This window comes from Thamnophis sirtalis, unplaced genomic scaffold (assembly GCF_051295495.1).
Source record: "Thamnophis sirtalis isolate CommonGarterSnake01/CBP01778 unplaced genomic scaffold, rThaSir2_p1.2 scaffold_3, whole genome shotgun sequence".
Lineage (NCBI taxonomy): Eukaryota > Metazoa > Chordata > Lepidosauria > Squamata > Natricidae > Thamnophis > Thamnophis sirtalis.
Genome location: NW_028261383.1, coordinates 27,999,241 through 28,014,874, shown reverse-complemented (window position 1 = coordinate 28,014,874; position 15,634 = coordinate 27,999,241). Strand labels below are relative to the sequence as shown.

At 43.7% G+C, this 15,634-nt stretch overlaps 1 protein-coding gene across 3 annotated transcripts; it reads right to left on the bottom strand.

The window, feature by feature from the left end:
• Positions 1-904: 904 nt before the first annotated feature.
• Positions 905-15,415, bottom strand: WHR1 (winged helix repair factor 1). Of its 3 annotated transcripts, none has more exons than XM_014060512.2 (8): positions 15,310-15,415; positions 14,331-14,425; positions 14,030-14,175; positions 7,512-7,607; positions 7,292-7,431; positions 6,026-6,123; positions 3,489-3,636; positions 905-1,436 (listed from the first exon to the last, which is right to left on the bottom strand). In XM_014060512.2, exons 2-8 carry the CDS (start codon positions 14,419-14,421, stop codon positions 1,391-1,393), a joined length of 765 nt encoding a protein of 254 aa, XP_013915987.1. In that variant the 5' UTR covers positions 14,422-14,425; positions 15,310-15,415; the 3' UTR covers positions 905-1,390. The 3 variants fall into 3 exon arrangements, with proteins under 3 accessions (XP_013915987.1, XP_013915989.1, XP_013915988.1); XM_014060514.2 differs by having other exon boundaries at positions 14,030-14,172; XM_014060513.2 differs by lacking the exon at positions 15,310-15,415 and adding an exon at positions 15,161-15,264.
• Between the last annotated feature and the right edge of the window lie 219 nt (positions 15,416-15,634).

Below are 15,634 nucleotides of genomic sequence, written 5' to 3'. Positions count from 1 at the left end.
CTGTCAAAAGCAAAAGATGTAGGGGTGAATCAGCTGTTTGGAGAAGGTGGAAAAACACACGGCGGGCATAAGACAGATTCCTTTCTGTGATATTAATATCCTCTTTTGAGAAAGAGAAGTTTGACAAGGATGTGGTTTCATAATGAATTGCCTGACATTGGGGGATGTATCAGTAATGAAACCTAGCAGTCCAGCCTTAAAACAATGATCCCCCCACCCCCGGAGATTGCTAAGGAAATTGAAGAGTAAAAAATAACACAGCATTAAATAACTGGTTCTTAGTGTCCTTCCCAAGGGTTTTTTTTTTTTTTTAGGTGACATTTTCTAATTATTGACTTAAAATGCTGGGGCTAGGAGTGAGGAAATAGGGTGAAATTTCTAGATTGTAATAAACCACAGGTTGGAGTCATCTTAGAAACTGCAAAGACTGTTAAAACGATTTCTCCAGATGGGAAAAATGAACACGAGCACAATACATGTGACTCAGTGGAAGCATACATGAAGTTGTGTAACGAATGAGCAATCCTAATAACAGTAATTCTTAATTTCACACTGCTGAAAAGGGAGGAACAAGCATTTACTGTTCAGTGTCTAGTATAAGGCAGTTTCCTGTATCACAAAAGGCCAATGAGTGCTTAGATCCCTTTAGAAAGGGAGAATAATCTTCTTCTATATATATAAAAATGGCGTAAAATGGCTTCTACTGTACAGCACAGTGGAGTTGCCATGGTAATGGCTTCACAGTACTCCACAAGGGGGATCCCTCTGATAAAAGGGAAAATCCAATGTTAGAAATTATGTTTGGTCCGGACATTTTCAACACGGTGGTATCATTTTTCTTGATGCTTCTGGCAGCACAGGGAAAACATGAAGAGAATAAAAGACAAGTACATTCCTTTGGGACTTTAATTTCGTTTAAAGACACTTTAAATTTTTTTTTTTTTTGCAACAAGTAACAAAATTCATACCCAATGTACACCCCTACGCAAGATATACAGAATAAATACCTAACACGTACTCAAGGAATCAATCGGGAGCATATCTTGCAATAAGCATTTTCAGCTGACTTCAGCTTCTGCAATTCATGGACAAGGCCTGCCTCCATTTTATTTTATTTTATTTTATTTTTTATTTTTATTTTATTCAGGCCCTTGCATGGGACCATTACTATGGGCAGTCCCAATCCATCTAAGATGGCTCCCTACAAGGAGCTCCTATGTTAAGTGCAATTTCTAGATCAGTGAAGGTTACTTTGCTGAGGAAAAAGTTTCCTCTGGTCCCATGAATGTCAGGGGCTCATGGAGAAGACCCCGAATCCTAATGTAAAAAAAAAAAAAATCTGAAGGCAAAATAGTCTATTTTGGGGCACAGTTCTCTGCTTGGCACATTTTTAATCATCTGTTAGTCGCAGGAGGGTCCCAGAGGTCGTTGGCACACTAGAGAGAATGAGAAAGAGATTGTCAACATTAAAAGCAGGAAAGAAACATAGCCAAGCGGATGAAATGGTATGAAAAGAAATACAGTAAACACTTTTGTATTTTGTACTAGTTGATAACCCAGTGTTGCCCATATATTTATTTATAGGGGAAAAATGTCCGGACCAAATTCTAATGTTGGATTTCCCCCTTTACCAGAGGGAGCCCTGTTGTGGAGTACTGTGAAGCTGTTACCATGGCAACTCCTCTGCGCTGTACATTAGAAGCCATTTTAAGGCATAACAGGCTGTATCTTAATAGAACACACACCCCGAGGGATGTTAGGGGTGTCTTATCCCCACAGTATATTTTTTCCAGAGAGTAAATAATCTGTGTACCAAATTTGGTTGAAATTGCTCAAGGCGTTCCAGAGTTATGCTGGAACATACACACACACACAGCCCTTTATAGATACATAGAAGATTTTCTGACTCTGAGTTCAGAGCTAATCTACATGGTAGAGTTTGACTTTTGATGGAACAAGGCAATTATTAAAGCTCTCTGGTGAGGTATTATATTCCCTCCCAGTGCAGCCAGGAAACTTCTTTGCAACATTGTTCTTCCATTCATAGCAAAGCAATGTCAGTAAACAAGGCTTCCTAACTCCATACTTGTGTTATATTTCAACCAACTCTCAGAACTGCTCAATGCGATGGTGAGGTGGGAGAAAGCTATTTCAAAATGGATAGAAAGACATAGGATATTTAAAATGAACCTGATAGGCAAATATCTAGGAGTAGCCTTAGAATCCCAAGGACAGATTAGGTATCAGAAGATGTGGCTTTTGTATTTTGTAGTTGCCCAGGTTTATCTGTAAACACATACTCAAATTCTTGGATCTGACTGGATTCCTTCTTAAAGATTTCGCAAGAGGAATGTAGAATAACAATGGTAAGGAGACACGTAAACAGGCTTTTGAGACTTGGAAATCTTTAACCCGCTGAGCCTCTTGTTAAAATGTGCAGTTATCTCTAAATCGGTGCTTCCCAACCGTGGCAACTTTTAAAGATACGTAGACTTCTACTGCCAGTATGCTGACTGGGAAATTCTGGGAGCTGAAGTCCACCCATCTGAACAAGATTCAGAAACCTTGTTTTCCAGCTTGGGTTCTTTGGAAGGGAAAGAATAAATCCTTTTATTTTGTTTCTGAGAAGATCAAAAATCTAAGGGGGGAGAAATAGTCCTCAACATATAACCACATTCGGGACTAGAATTTTGATTGCTAAGCCAGGGGATTATTAAGTGAGTTGTGTGCCTGATTTTACGACATTTTTTTTTGTCATGGTTATGTGAATCACTGCAATTTCTAATCTAACTAAATCATGTAAGGTAAAGGTTCCCCTCGCACTTCTGTGCTAATCGTTCCCGACTCTAGAGGGCGGTGCTCATCCCCGTTTCAAAGCCGAAGAGCCAGCGCTGTCTGAAGACGTTCTCCGTGGTCATGTGTCCGGCATGACTAAGCACCGAAGGCGTACGGAACGCTGTTACCTTCCCACCAAAGGTGGTCCCTATTTTTCTAATTGCATTTTTACGTGCTTTTGAACTGCTAGGTTGGCAGAAGCTGGGACAAGTAATGGGAGCTCACTCCATTATGCGGCGCTAGGGATTCGAACCGCCAAACTGCCAACCTTTCTGATCGACAAGCTCAGCGTCTTAGCCACTGAGCCACCGCGCGTCCCTTACTAAATCATGTAGTATTATGCAAATCCAGCTTCCCCACTGACACTGCTTGTCAGAAGCCAGCTGGGAAGGTTACAAATGGAAATCATACGGACCCAGGATGTATCTCATAAATGTACAATGGTTGGCAAGCATCTGAATTTTGATCATTCGATTGTGGGGATGCTGCGATGGGTGTAAGTGCGAGGATCGGTTTTAAGTCACTTTTTCTCCAAAGCGGCTGTAACTTCGAACAGTTGCTAAATGAATCGATGTAGGATTGCCTGTGCGTTCCTGGAAGCTGTAAATAGAAGGGGACAGAGACAAGGAAGAGAAGAAAAAGAAATCTCATACCACTCAACCAGCTGGGCTCCAATGATGTCGTGAATATGGTAGGGAAGGCCCAGTTTCATTGCATTGGGTGCTTGACGGCTCTGCAAATCATTCAGGAGGACTTCCTTGTATTTGGATTTCTGGATCATCCCCAAGACAGATTTCCTTCCTGGGAAAAGAAGAACAATCAGTGAGCAGCTCCTTTTGGAAACATACCGCCAGAACTGCCATCATACGCTTCAGTTTTCCTTTTGCTAGCTGTCAGTTTGCCATGCACTCTGCGGGAGGGAGCCGGATGGATGGATGTCAGGCCTACCTCCATTAAAAACTCAAGAAAGAAAGAAAAAAATCCCAACTCCATTAAAGTAGAGAAGAGCTACTTTTACTAAGTTTGAAATGATAGCGGTGAAAGCAAGGCAAGATCTGATTCAAAAGGCACGAAAGTTATAGGTTGAAAGGTTCTCCAAATCCCCCCCCCCCCCAGTGTCTCAGGCTGACTGTCCAATCCACGTCCCGCATAATGTCATGTGAAGCTCACCTTTAGGTATTTTGCCCATCTGGAGTCCTAGGACAGTTGGCCTTGACTGGGTGTAAATAACTCCATTCAGCAGAGCAACAATTCTTGAGAGCAAACCTCCCTTTTAGTTCACATGTAAGGTGACCAGATTTTCAGATTGGTAAAGAGGGACACCATTGACCGGAGGGGGGGGGGGGGCTTGATTAAAATTTTTATATTTTGTCAAACATGACCCCAGGACACAAACCATCATAAATACGAATCTGTTGCCAAACATCAAAATTTTGATCACGTCACCATGAGGATGCTGCAACGGTCGCTAAGTGTGAAAATGGTCGCTAAGTGTGAAAATGGTCATCAGACACTTTTTTCAATGCCATTGTAACTTTGGTCACTAAATGAACTGTTTAAAAGTTAAGGCTAGCTTGCATTATAATGCCTTATGCTAGCTTACATTTTCAAGAGAGAGAAGCTAAACTCCTTGTTAGAATTGAAATAGAAATGAATAGAGTAGAGTAAAAAAGAATAAAATAGTTTATTAGCCAAGTGTGATTGGACACACAAGGAATTTGTCTTTGGTGAATATGCTCTCAGTGTACATAAAGAAAAATAAAATAGTAAGATAGTGGGGTCCTTGCTCACCAAGATCAGAAAACAGCGATCCCACGATCTGCCCCACAACTCCTCTTTCCTTAAGAGGTGGTGGGGTGGGGGATCCTTGCCCACCAAGCTCAGAAACCAGCGATCCCAGAATCTCCCACATCTCCTCTTTCTCCCTCTCGTTCTCTTTTTGGGGTAAGGAGGAGAAAGGACAAAAAGGAGAAAGAGGGGGAAATGGCTGCAGGGAGAGCGGCGCCCGAGAGAAGCGGGCAAAAAAGAAAAGAAAAACCTTCCGACGGCTGAGCCTCTTGGCCCGGGACCGAGCCTCCTCCTCGCCGCGCTGCCTGCAGAAAAACAATGTGCGTCAGCACGCACACGTGCAGGAGGTGAGGGAGCCGAGCGGAGAGAGGGAAACCACTGCCCTCTAAAGGCCACATCGGGAACGACACTTCAGAGAAATAAAAACTTTTTTTTTAACAGCGTCCTTTTTAAAATTGTTTTCTTTGTTTTGGAAAATTGGGACTTTTTGAACACGCTGCGGGACACGGGACGAATCATTAAAAATAGTGACTGTCCCGCTGAAAGCAGGACGTCTGGTCACCTTATTCACATGGGTCTTCACCACACCAGCTCACTTCCCAAACCCAAATGCCATGTCCTCCTCTCCCTGTTCCTATGGCAGCTGATAGCAAGCATGCATCAGAGGAAAAGCCCATGCTGGAGATCCGGCTGACAGGAGAGGGCAAGACTACCAATTCATTGTGCCTCCCAGTGACACTATGTCTAGGGTCAAACCCTGGGAATGGAATGCAACGGCTCACCAACCAACCAGCTCGAAGAGACTGTTCGAAAAAATTTTTTATGCAAATATAATTGGACAAGAAGGGAAGAGAGGAACTGGAGGGAAACTTTTAACTGGGAGGTGTTGGCCCGCAAACTTCAGATCTGGCTTTGCCATTCTGTAATCCACTTGGCTCTTATTAAAAGTATAGCCCTCACTACAAATAGAGTCAAGGGTCTTTTTTTTTGTCTAAGGGACCAAGTCAGGGCAGGTCTGACAAATTCCAGCATTAGACTGGAGTTCAAGACGGGACATCTTGCAATGGATAAGGTAAAGGAGAACTGTTTTGTTTTTTTCCCTTCTTGCAACGGAGTTAATTTAGTTTGCAAAAACAAACCCTCAAATGAAAGGGACACTCTAAATTGTAATGGTTTCATGAATTTAAAATGCGAAAAAGTTTCTAGTGCCCCAAAAAACCTGAAATATAATTTGCTGGTTCTGGATGTGAATTTGGGACTTGCTTAAGCTAGCGAAATCTTGCAGGTTTCAAAAGACACAGGCTCGGAGTGACAATGTGATTTGTTTTGCTCCTTAGCATCATGTCTGAGTCCACCCAACAAACTACAACTATTGCTTAGCAGAATGTGTGAACAGACACACCTTTGATGAAGCATTTGATGAAGCGGCCTGCTCCAGGCACGGCGAGCCACCAGCTCCCAGCATCACGGACAGTCAAGACTCCAGCATTCACCAGCTGCCTGAAGAAAAAGCAGAAATGGGAAAAAATAAATGTCCACTGTGATTTATTCCATGAGCAATTTGTGGACTAATGTTTTCTGCCTTTTCAGACATGCAAAGTCAATGGGGAAGTCAGATTCACTAAACAACCGTGTTACTAACTTAACAATGCAGCAATTCACTTAACAACTGTGGCAAGAAAGGTTATAAAATAGGGGGAAAACTCATTTAACATCTATCTTGCGTAACAGCAGAAAATTTGGGCTTAACTGTGGTCATAAGTTGAGGACGACCTGTTCAGAAGAAGGCTATCCTTGTATGAGTTGTCAAAGAACATCCCAAGGTATCTAATTAGCCACTGTGGGAAACAGGGCTGTGAATGAGAAAAGACTGTGACTTGATCCTGTGAGATTTAAGTTCTCCCAAAGGTTGCCTTTTGTAACATGAGCATGCATTCTCATGTTACAGAAAGCAGAGAGACTTATTTGCCATGGTAACGCAGTGGTTAGAGGGCAGTACTGCAGGCTACTTCTGCCTGCTGGCTGCCAGCAGTTTGGCAGACCGAATCTCACCAGGCTCATGGTGACTCAGCCTTCCACCCTTCCGAGGTCGATAAAACAAGGACCCAGATTGTTGGGGTCAATATGCTGACTCTGTAAAACGCTTAGAGAGGGCTGTAAAAGCACTGCAAAGCGGTATGTAACTGGTTTTCCTGAAAATAAGACCTCCCTGGATAATAAACCCAATCAGGCTTTTGAGCGCATGTGCTAAAATAAGCCCTCCTTGATAATATTGCAACACACAGCAGCCATGAGGTGACCACACTCACCGCCTCTTGCACCTCAAAAATAATAAGACCACCCCAAGAATAAGGCCAAGTGCTTATTTCGGGGGGGGTGGGTTCAAAAGAAAATAAGACCCTGTCTTATTTTTGGGGAAACACGGCAAGACCAAGTGCTATTGCTATTTGTCTTTAAATCACAAGCAAAACCATGTAGCAGTGTTTCTTAACTTCAGCAACTTGAAGATGGGTGGAGTTCAATTCCCAGAATTTCCCAGCCAACAGACACGCAATGAATGAGCTTAATTTGGAGAAAAGCTGGCAGAGCAAACAGTGAAAGGAAAAAATATGATATAGTTATAGAAGAGCAGGAGAGTTGACAGCTCAGGGATTCCTCGTCTGCTTACGTGATTTCTGTGTCTCTAAAGCCGAAGTCTTTCAACATCCTTTTCTTGTCGAAACTGATGTCAGGGCAGGTGGTAAGGACCGAATCTAAAAACTTCTTCACTGTCCTGGCAAACTCCTTTCCTGCTACAAATTCCTGCACCTGCGACAAAAATAAATCAGAGCATCATCACTCTTCAGCTCTTCTACCCCATCAACCCCCTCTCTTTGGCAGGAGCAAACCTTAGATACGTAGCTGTCTGTGAATGCCACCACAAAAAAATCCGCTTCAAAGCTGTGCTGAAACATTCGGATCCGGCCCTCATTTTTCAGCTGGCTCTATAGAGAGAAAAAGAACGTCTCAAGTAATTTGCAGAAGCAGATATGGCATGTGAATTTTGAGGAAGAGGCAAAGCGGAGCATAAAACATGCTTTCAGAAGAACCCCCTGCCTCCACAAACATGGCAGGGAGAAACAGCAATTATCTATAATCATCGGAAATTAAAACAAACTTAAACCTGTCTTATAGTTGAGCTCACACAATAAACACGTTGTTGGAGTTCTGAACTTTTTAAAGGATTCCCTTGATACACAGAGCCAAAAGGTTTTGGCTTGCATGGTGGAGCCATTGGGGAAAAAAAACAACCCGTAAGGAAAGTTAAAGCTAAGTAAACCTAGGACACTGATGGCGAACCTTTTAGGCATAGAGTGCCCAAACCAGAAAGTGCACGGGTGCACCGGAGTGCCCCAAACCTGAGGACCAGCTGGGTGATGTGCATGCCAGAGCGCTGGCTGGCGTGCATGGCTGAGATGGGACGACGGCGCGTGCCACAGAGAGGGCTCTGCGTGCCACATGCCATAGGCTCTCCTTCACAAACCTAGGATATGCTGCAGTTGTGGTTCCTGGCCTTTTAACTGACCTGGCTTAATGTGCTTTATAAATCCATTATTGTGACAAAAGTAATTTGTGCATCTGTTGTGGCCCAGCAGGAGCCGTTGGAGCTGCCGATGGACTCCGATAGCGAGGACCCTTATGAGTCTGCTATGGAAGATGTGGAGGACCCTGGGCAAGGTTTAGACTTAGAGTAGGGACCAGAGAGGCTGGTTGGCCACCAGGAGGCGCCTGAGGCATGGAGCAGTGGAGAGGATCAAAGGGAGTTTGTCCCTGACGCCAGACAGAGAAGGGCGGAGAAACGGAGACAGCAGTTACGGAGACAGACTCATAAGAGATAATCAAGCCCAGGTGATTGTGGCTTGGCCCCTCCCAAGAGAGTATATAAGAGGAGACTTTAGGAGGAGTCCTTTTGCAGGACACAACCGTTCGTAATAATCTGGAGAACTCCAGATGTACAATTTGGATCTCAATCTCTCTGGTTTGATCAGGCTCCCAATATCAAGACAGTCATATTGAGACACTTCCAAGAAGAGTTTCTTTTATTGTCCCTCACCTAAAGACAAAATCTTGCCAAACTAAAGTATGCTACCACCCCTACAAAGCATATGTAAGAACCCAGTTTGGCCTAGGGATTAAGACACCAGACTAGAAACTGGGAGACCCATGAATTCTATCTAGTGTCACCTTAGCCATAAAAGAGATCTTGGGCCAATCACTTTCTCTCAGCCCAACTCACCTCACAGGGTTGTTGTGGAGAAAATAGGAGGAGGGAGATATGTTGAATATGTCCACCACCTTGAGTTATTTGTAAAAACAATATAGGCGGGACACAAATAAATTAAAAAGTAAATACAAATATATTCTGGGAACGACCAGAGAGAAGCCACCGTGATTCTTTTTCTCTCACACAAACTATCTGAACGGAGTTGCCTCTTGCTTCTCTGGAATGTCCTCCCTCCCTGGATTCCAGACTACATTCCCTCACAGGTTTCCTCAGATGGAGGTAATTTCTAGAATAAGGGTGTCAAACTCGATTTCGTTGAAGGCTACATCAGGGTTGGGTTGGGTTTGACCTTGGGGGGCCGGGTTGGGCGTGGCCAGCTTAACATCCCTTGTGTTAGGGTGCCTGTGGCGACCTGAGCGCTCTGCCAGAGAAAACGAGCTCCCAAGTTCTGTTTGCAGCTGCAATGGCCTCCTGCAACCTACTGCCAGTGAAAACGAGGGCCGCATGCAGCCCTCCCGAGCTCTGCTTTCACTAGCAGAGGCATTGCAGGCCGGTCCTTCATCGTTTCCAGGGCGGCCCTGTAGGCCAGATGTAAGCACCCAGCAGGCTGGATTCTGGCCCGCAGGCCTTGAGTTTGACACCCCTGTTCTAGAAGCAGGACTATTTAATAACATTTTAACTGTTTTTATGACTGTGAGGTGTTGGAACTTCTGTCTGCTCTTTGGAAAAAGCAATTGCGGTTAGGCAGAAATGCTCCCCGCTCCCACTTCCCTCATGCATTCATACATTATCTGACAACTTTACTAACAAAGGATCCAAACCGGTGTTGCAGCTGCCTGTGCTAATTGAGCCACACCTTGGTGCTTTTAAGAACATGCAGACATCCAGAGGGAGTCTCGCCCTACCCAGATGCTTAGCTTAGAAAAACAAATGCTAGGATAGAGTGGGAAGGGATGTGGAGGAGGAAAAGTGATAAACAAATGGCACAGAGATGAAGAAGCTGAAATGATGTCTGGAGAATGTCACCTATTAGAAGCAGGTCTCCTAGAGGGCCACAAGCTCCAATGAGCAGCATATCCTGGTAACAAAATCAGAAAGTTGGAAGGGACCTTGGAGGTCTTCTAGTCCAACCCTCTGCTCAAGCAGGAAACCAAATGGTGGAGTTTGGAGCTTTGCTGGAAGTTCAGTAGCCACTAGACTAATCAGGCCAGGGGTGGGTTCCTGCCAATTCTAACCTCTTCTACAGAAGAGGTTTCACAAATCTACAGTGCTGTTTAGAATCGGTTCCAGCTCCCTCCCCCCACCTGTCCACACATCATTAAGATGAAGCGGATGAAGGGGGAGGGGAAGTAGGGTAGAGGGGAATGTTGGAGGGGAGAAAGGAAAGTTGGAGGGGGGTGAAAGAAAGGGTGTATGGAGGGTTGAAGTGGTATATTGGGTTTGTACTTTGGGAAGTATTGTTGACAAGGATGGTTGTATTTATTGCTCAATGTTATATGGCCCCGGTTATGCACAGTATACATGTGACTGTATGAAATGAAAATGAAATAAAACATATTTACACGAGAAGATGAAGAGCGAGAGGAGGAATTCTGGGAGTTGAAGTCCACAAATCTTAAAGCTGTCAAGTTTTGAACACCCCTGGGGTTTTTTTCTAAAGGGTTAGGGGTGCAAGGGTCTTGTAACTTGACAGCTTTAAGACTTGCGTGCTTCAAATGCCAGAGTTTCTGAGCCAACATTTTGGTTGCTAAGCAAGAGCATTGTTAAGTGAGTTTTACCACATTTTACAAGTTGGCCGTGCCCACAGTCACATGGCCAGAAAGCCACTCCCACCTGGTCACATGGCTGGCAAGCCACTCCCACAAAGCAGGCCACACCTACAGAAGAGGTTCTAAAAAATTTTGAAACCCACCACTGAACCAGGCTGAATCTCATCCTGCACCTCATCCCAAATAAGAGTAAAAATTCTAGAAGGTGGTTATGTTACTTTACAGATTAATGGACTATCGCCTGGATTAAGTATTAAAGGACTAAATATTAAAGGTACTGGTATATCTTTAGAAGAGAACAATAGCCTGTTGTTGGGTAAGGTGTGTGTGCTGCAATAAAGTATTGTGTACAGATCTGCTGGACTGTGATGTATCCAGTCCTTGGAAAGCAAAGAATCTCCACAATGTCCTGTTTTTAAATTAATTTTTATTGTCAAGGTATGAGAGATTTGGGTATCAGAATATCAAGTCAAATAAATACAGGTAGTCCTTAAATTATAGCCACAAATGGCGTTAGGATTTCTCTTGCTGAGCAAAGTGATTGCTAAGTGAATCACGCATTGTTAAGAGAATCAGTGCAGCTGTTAAGTAAATCAGACAGTCATTAAGTGAATCCATCTCCCTCCATTGACTTCGGTTGTCGGAAGCCAGCTGGGGAGATCTCAAATAGTGATCCTTGAACCACGTCATCAATACATACAATACATGCCAGCTGCCAAAGGCTCAAATTTTTATTAGGTGACCACAGGAATGCTGCAGTACAGGTAGTCCTCAACTTACCATTCGAAGTTACAACGGCACTGACAAAAAGTGACTTATGACCATTTTTCACACTTGTGGTCATTGCAGCATCTCCCATAGTCACGTGATCAAAATTCAGATGTTTGGCAATTGGTTCATATTTACAACGGTTGCAGTGGGTCACGTGATCCCCTTTTGCGACCTTCTGACAAGCAAAGTCAATGGGGAAGCCAGATTCACTTAACAACCGTGTCGCTAATTTAACGACTGCGAGGATTCACATAACCTTAGCAAATGTTTCAATTAGCAACATAAATTTTGGGCTCAATTGTGGTTGTAAGTCCAGGACTACCTGTATTCTTTGACAATGAACACAAAGGTGTCAGAACAGCAGCACCTCTGGGAGGGGTCAAAAGAGCCAAGATGGAAGTTGCAGCAATGCAATCAAAATCTCATCACTTTTGTATGTGTGATATGTATGTGTGTGTGTATGTATATGTATATGTGTGTGTGTATGTATGTATGTATATACATACATAACATACATACATACATACATACATACATACATACATACATAGTGTCACAACCCCTGGTATGCCCAAATATGGGAGGGAGCATACTGCTTCCCTTTTCTGTCTATCGGCTCACTCTGGGAGCCATCCAGGCAGAAAGCCATTTTTTATGTTGCCTTGTTACATTTGTGTTGCATTTGTGCTGATAAATAAATAAAAGGAGACTAGTATAGATCTATTTCAAGCTATTTAGCTCTCATCAGTCCAGGTTCGATTCCCAGTAAGGGTATGGCTAGTTGAAGAGAGATAAATAGCTTGAAATAGATCTATACTAGTCTCCCTTTATTTATTTATCAGCACAACTTATATATATGCAGGTCTTGGCATATTTGGTCTTTTCCCGTGAAGGATTGAGAGTATCTTGGTGACGTTTCGACGAGGTCCCATTCGCCATCTTCAGGCTGGTGCCTTTGGCTTCATGCTTGTGCGAGCAAAGCGTGATCGGAGCTGCCGTCTTTCTATAAATATTGGTGGGGTGTGTGTGTGGAGTGCTGGCTTTGTTGCTGTAAGCAACACTCCTACGCAACTGCGGAGAACATGATGCCCACATGCTTCCAACTAAAATTCCATTCTAAAACCTCAGCCACCGAAAGGATCCTGAAAAGATCTGAAATAGCCCTCATCAGAAATGAACTCCACAGGAAAAGATTCCTACTAGACCAAACCAACTGGGACCTACTCACTCTTCACCTCAAACTCAGTAACAAAATCTACCCAGCACTCTGGGACAAATCCAAACAACTAGTCCTCTGGAGAGCCGAAACAGAAACTTCCTAAAAGACAGACACACACACCAACAAACTCCACAGACTAGAAAAACAATAGAAGCCCAACCCCCCTCCACAGCAACTCATGAAACAAACAGTACTTAACATATCAGAACCCTCACCATAGCAGAAACCAATGTCCTTTACAAAGGATTCAACTTTGCAGTCGCCCCCAAACACATCCCCACTGAAGACATCATATGCGGAGTTGAAGCTACACTCACCAAAATCAACCCAGATGAAGTCAATAAAATCAGACTTAAAGTCACCAATGTCCTCTGCTCCAGCAATCCACCCAGAAGCAACTTACAGAAAGAAGAACAAAAAGCACTCAACAACTTGAGGAAAGTCAACAACATAATCATTTTCCCAGCAGACAAAGGTAACGCCACAGTGGTGATGAACACGTCTGACTATCAAGCCAAACTCTCCAACCTACTCCAAGACCCCGCTTACTAACCTCTAAACACAGACCCCACCACCTACCTGGAACAAACCACCAAATCAAAAATAAAAGCCTCTCCCATCAGTGAAAAGATCAGAAAAGAATCATCCCCAGAGAGAAATCATCCAGATGCCCCAAGCTCTATGTCCTCTCCAAGATACACAAAGAAGGAACACCACTCAGACCCATAGTCAGCTCCATAGGCTCACCTCTACAGAATCTTGCCAAATTTCTTGCCAAACAACTTTAGCCATACACAGAATCCATCATCTCACATGTACAAAACCAGTTCAACTGGAACAACACAAAAATCATCGCCCATGCTACCACCCGCCACAGTCGTGAGTACATTGAAGCCTGGCACTCCACAAGCAATTCCATCCACATTGTTCTACAACCAGCCTACAAACCCCTCAGAATCCAAATCAATCGCCCAGCCAACCACAGATAGCACCAACATTTAACTCTCATGCACACACTTATCAATTCACCTCCAAACTATCCTGACCTGAGGTAATCTCTTTATCACAAGACCCATCACAAGACTCACAAATGACTCATAGCTGACACATCAGAAGACCCTCACTTGACACACCCATACCTGAGCCCTTATAAACAGAAAAACACCGACATCCCCTAAACTCCACTGAAGATGTTACCTAGCCTGGTCATGAAATGTTTGGAATGAAATTCTCCAACCCACAAGATTAGAGAATTAATCTTTACCTATATACACACTGACACACCCAATGGATGGGACTTCAATTGGGCTGCTGTGACCACCATCTTGGTTGTGTTACCTCATTGCTGATGTTGTGTAACCCAACCAGGAAGAAGGTTCTTACCAGATATCTGTCAACAACCGTCCGATCTTTGACAAGACTGTAGATCTGATGCCTCAGAATCAAAGGCGGCAAGGAATCTTCAAATACTTTGCGAGGGAAGAGAGATACCAGATTCTGAAGAGCAGCTTCGACTGCTGCAGGGCCTTCTAAGAAAAAGAACAGCTAAGATAAGAATGGAGAAGCCTCACGTCTTAGCATTTCCATGAAGACCTCCTCTGACTCCATTTAGAAACTCCCTCCTTTTTCATTCACCTGCCCCATATCAGTTTCTTTGTGCAAAGTGCATTTCACTCTTTCTCACCCTGTCCTGAAGGCTCCGATCCGTCACTCACAGCTGGCCGTCGCTTCTTGGCCTTGAAAGCATCAGAAAGGAGCTGGTGCTTCCGCTTCATAAGGCTGGAGAGAGAGAGAGATGGCTTAAGGTTGAGAACATATGTAACTAGTCTGTTGACTTTTGCTCATTTGACTATATAGATAGAGTCCTCCACTTACAACAGTTCATTTAGTCCACCGTTCAAAGTTACAACAGCACTGAAAAAAATGACTTATGATCATTTTCATGCTTACAACTATTGCAACATTCTCAGGATCACGTAATCAAAATCCAGACAGTTGACAACTGACTCCTATTTATGATTGTTGCAATGCCCCAGGGTCCAGGGGTGGGTTCCAGCTTCTTCTACCACCGGTTTGCTCAAGGACACACTTTGGGCTGTGCACACTTTGCGCGCACGCATGTATGCGCAGTAGTAAAAAAATTGCTTATGAGCAGAAGCAAAAAACAAGATGATAATGTATTTTACTTCTTTTGAGACTCTCCTCCCAGCTCCCTCACATGACTCAACTCCAAAACGTTTCTACAGCAAAAGCTTTCATCTAAAACTAAGGAGAAACTTCTTGACAGAACAATTAATCAGTAGAACAAACTGCCTCCACAAGTTATGAATGCTCCAACACTTCAAGTTTTCTAAGAAGAGATTGGACAACCACTTGTCTGAAATGGTGTAGGGTTTCCTGAGCAGGGGGTTGGACTAGAAGACCTCCAAAGTCCCTTCCAACTCTTATTCTATATTATTTCACAGGCAACACGACTAAGCACCAAATCTGTTTTTCTTTCTGGCTGCTACCTACATTTATCCAACTTTCACCTCCGAACTTCTCTCCGTCCTCAATTTATACATTTTCTCCCTGAATCATAACGTTCACAATCTCAGAGATTTCTCCCCCCCCTTTCCTCCCCTCCCATTGATTTCACTTCGAATTGAGGCTTCATTTCCTACCCCTCTCAGTCCTCAGTCGCGTCGTCTCGCTTGCTGGACGTCGGCAACAGATGACGTCATGCTTTTTGAAGAGTCTTTTTGGGGCCTCCCTTCGTCTTTGGAGTAGGCGGGAGAAAAAGTTTGACTGACAGATGGAAAGCCCAATGGCTTCCTCATCCGGCTAAATGGCCCTCTTTAAAGGAAGAAAGACGAGCGTGGCCGTTATTCTAATCTAGACGAACGTTTCTTTGATTTTTTGGGCCCGATAACTCCAATTTGTAACTTAAAAAAATTATGGAGAACTCCCAAAAGAGTTTCTGCTTATGTGGGTTATGTTTATTGCTGT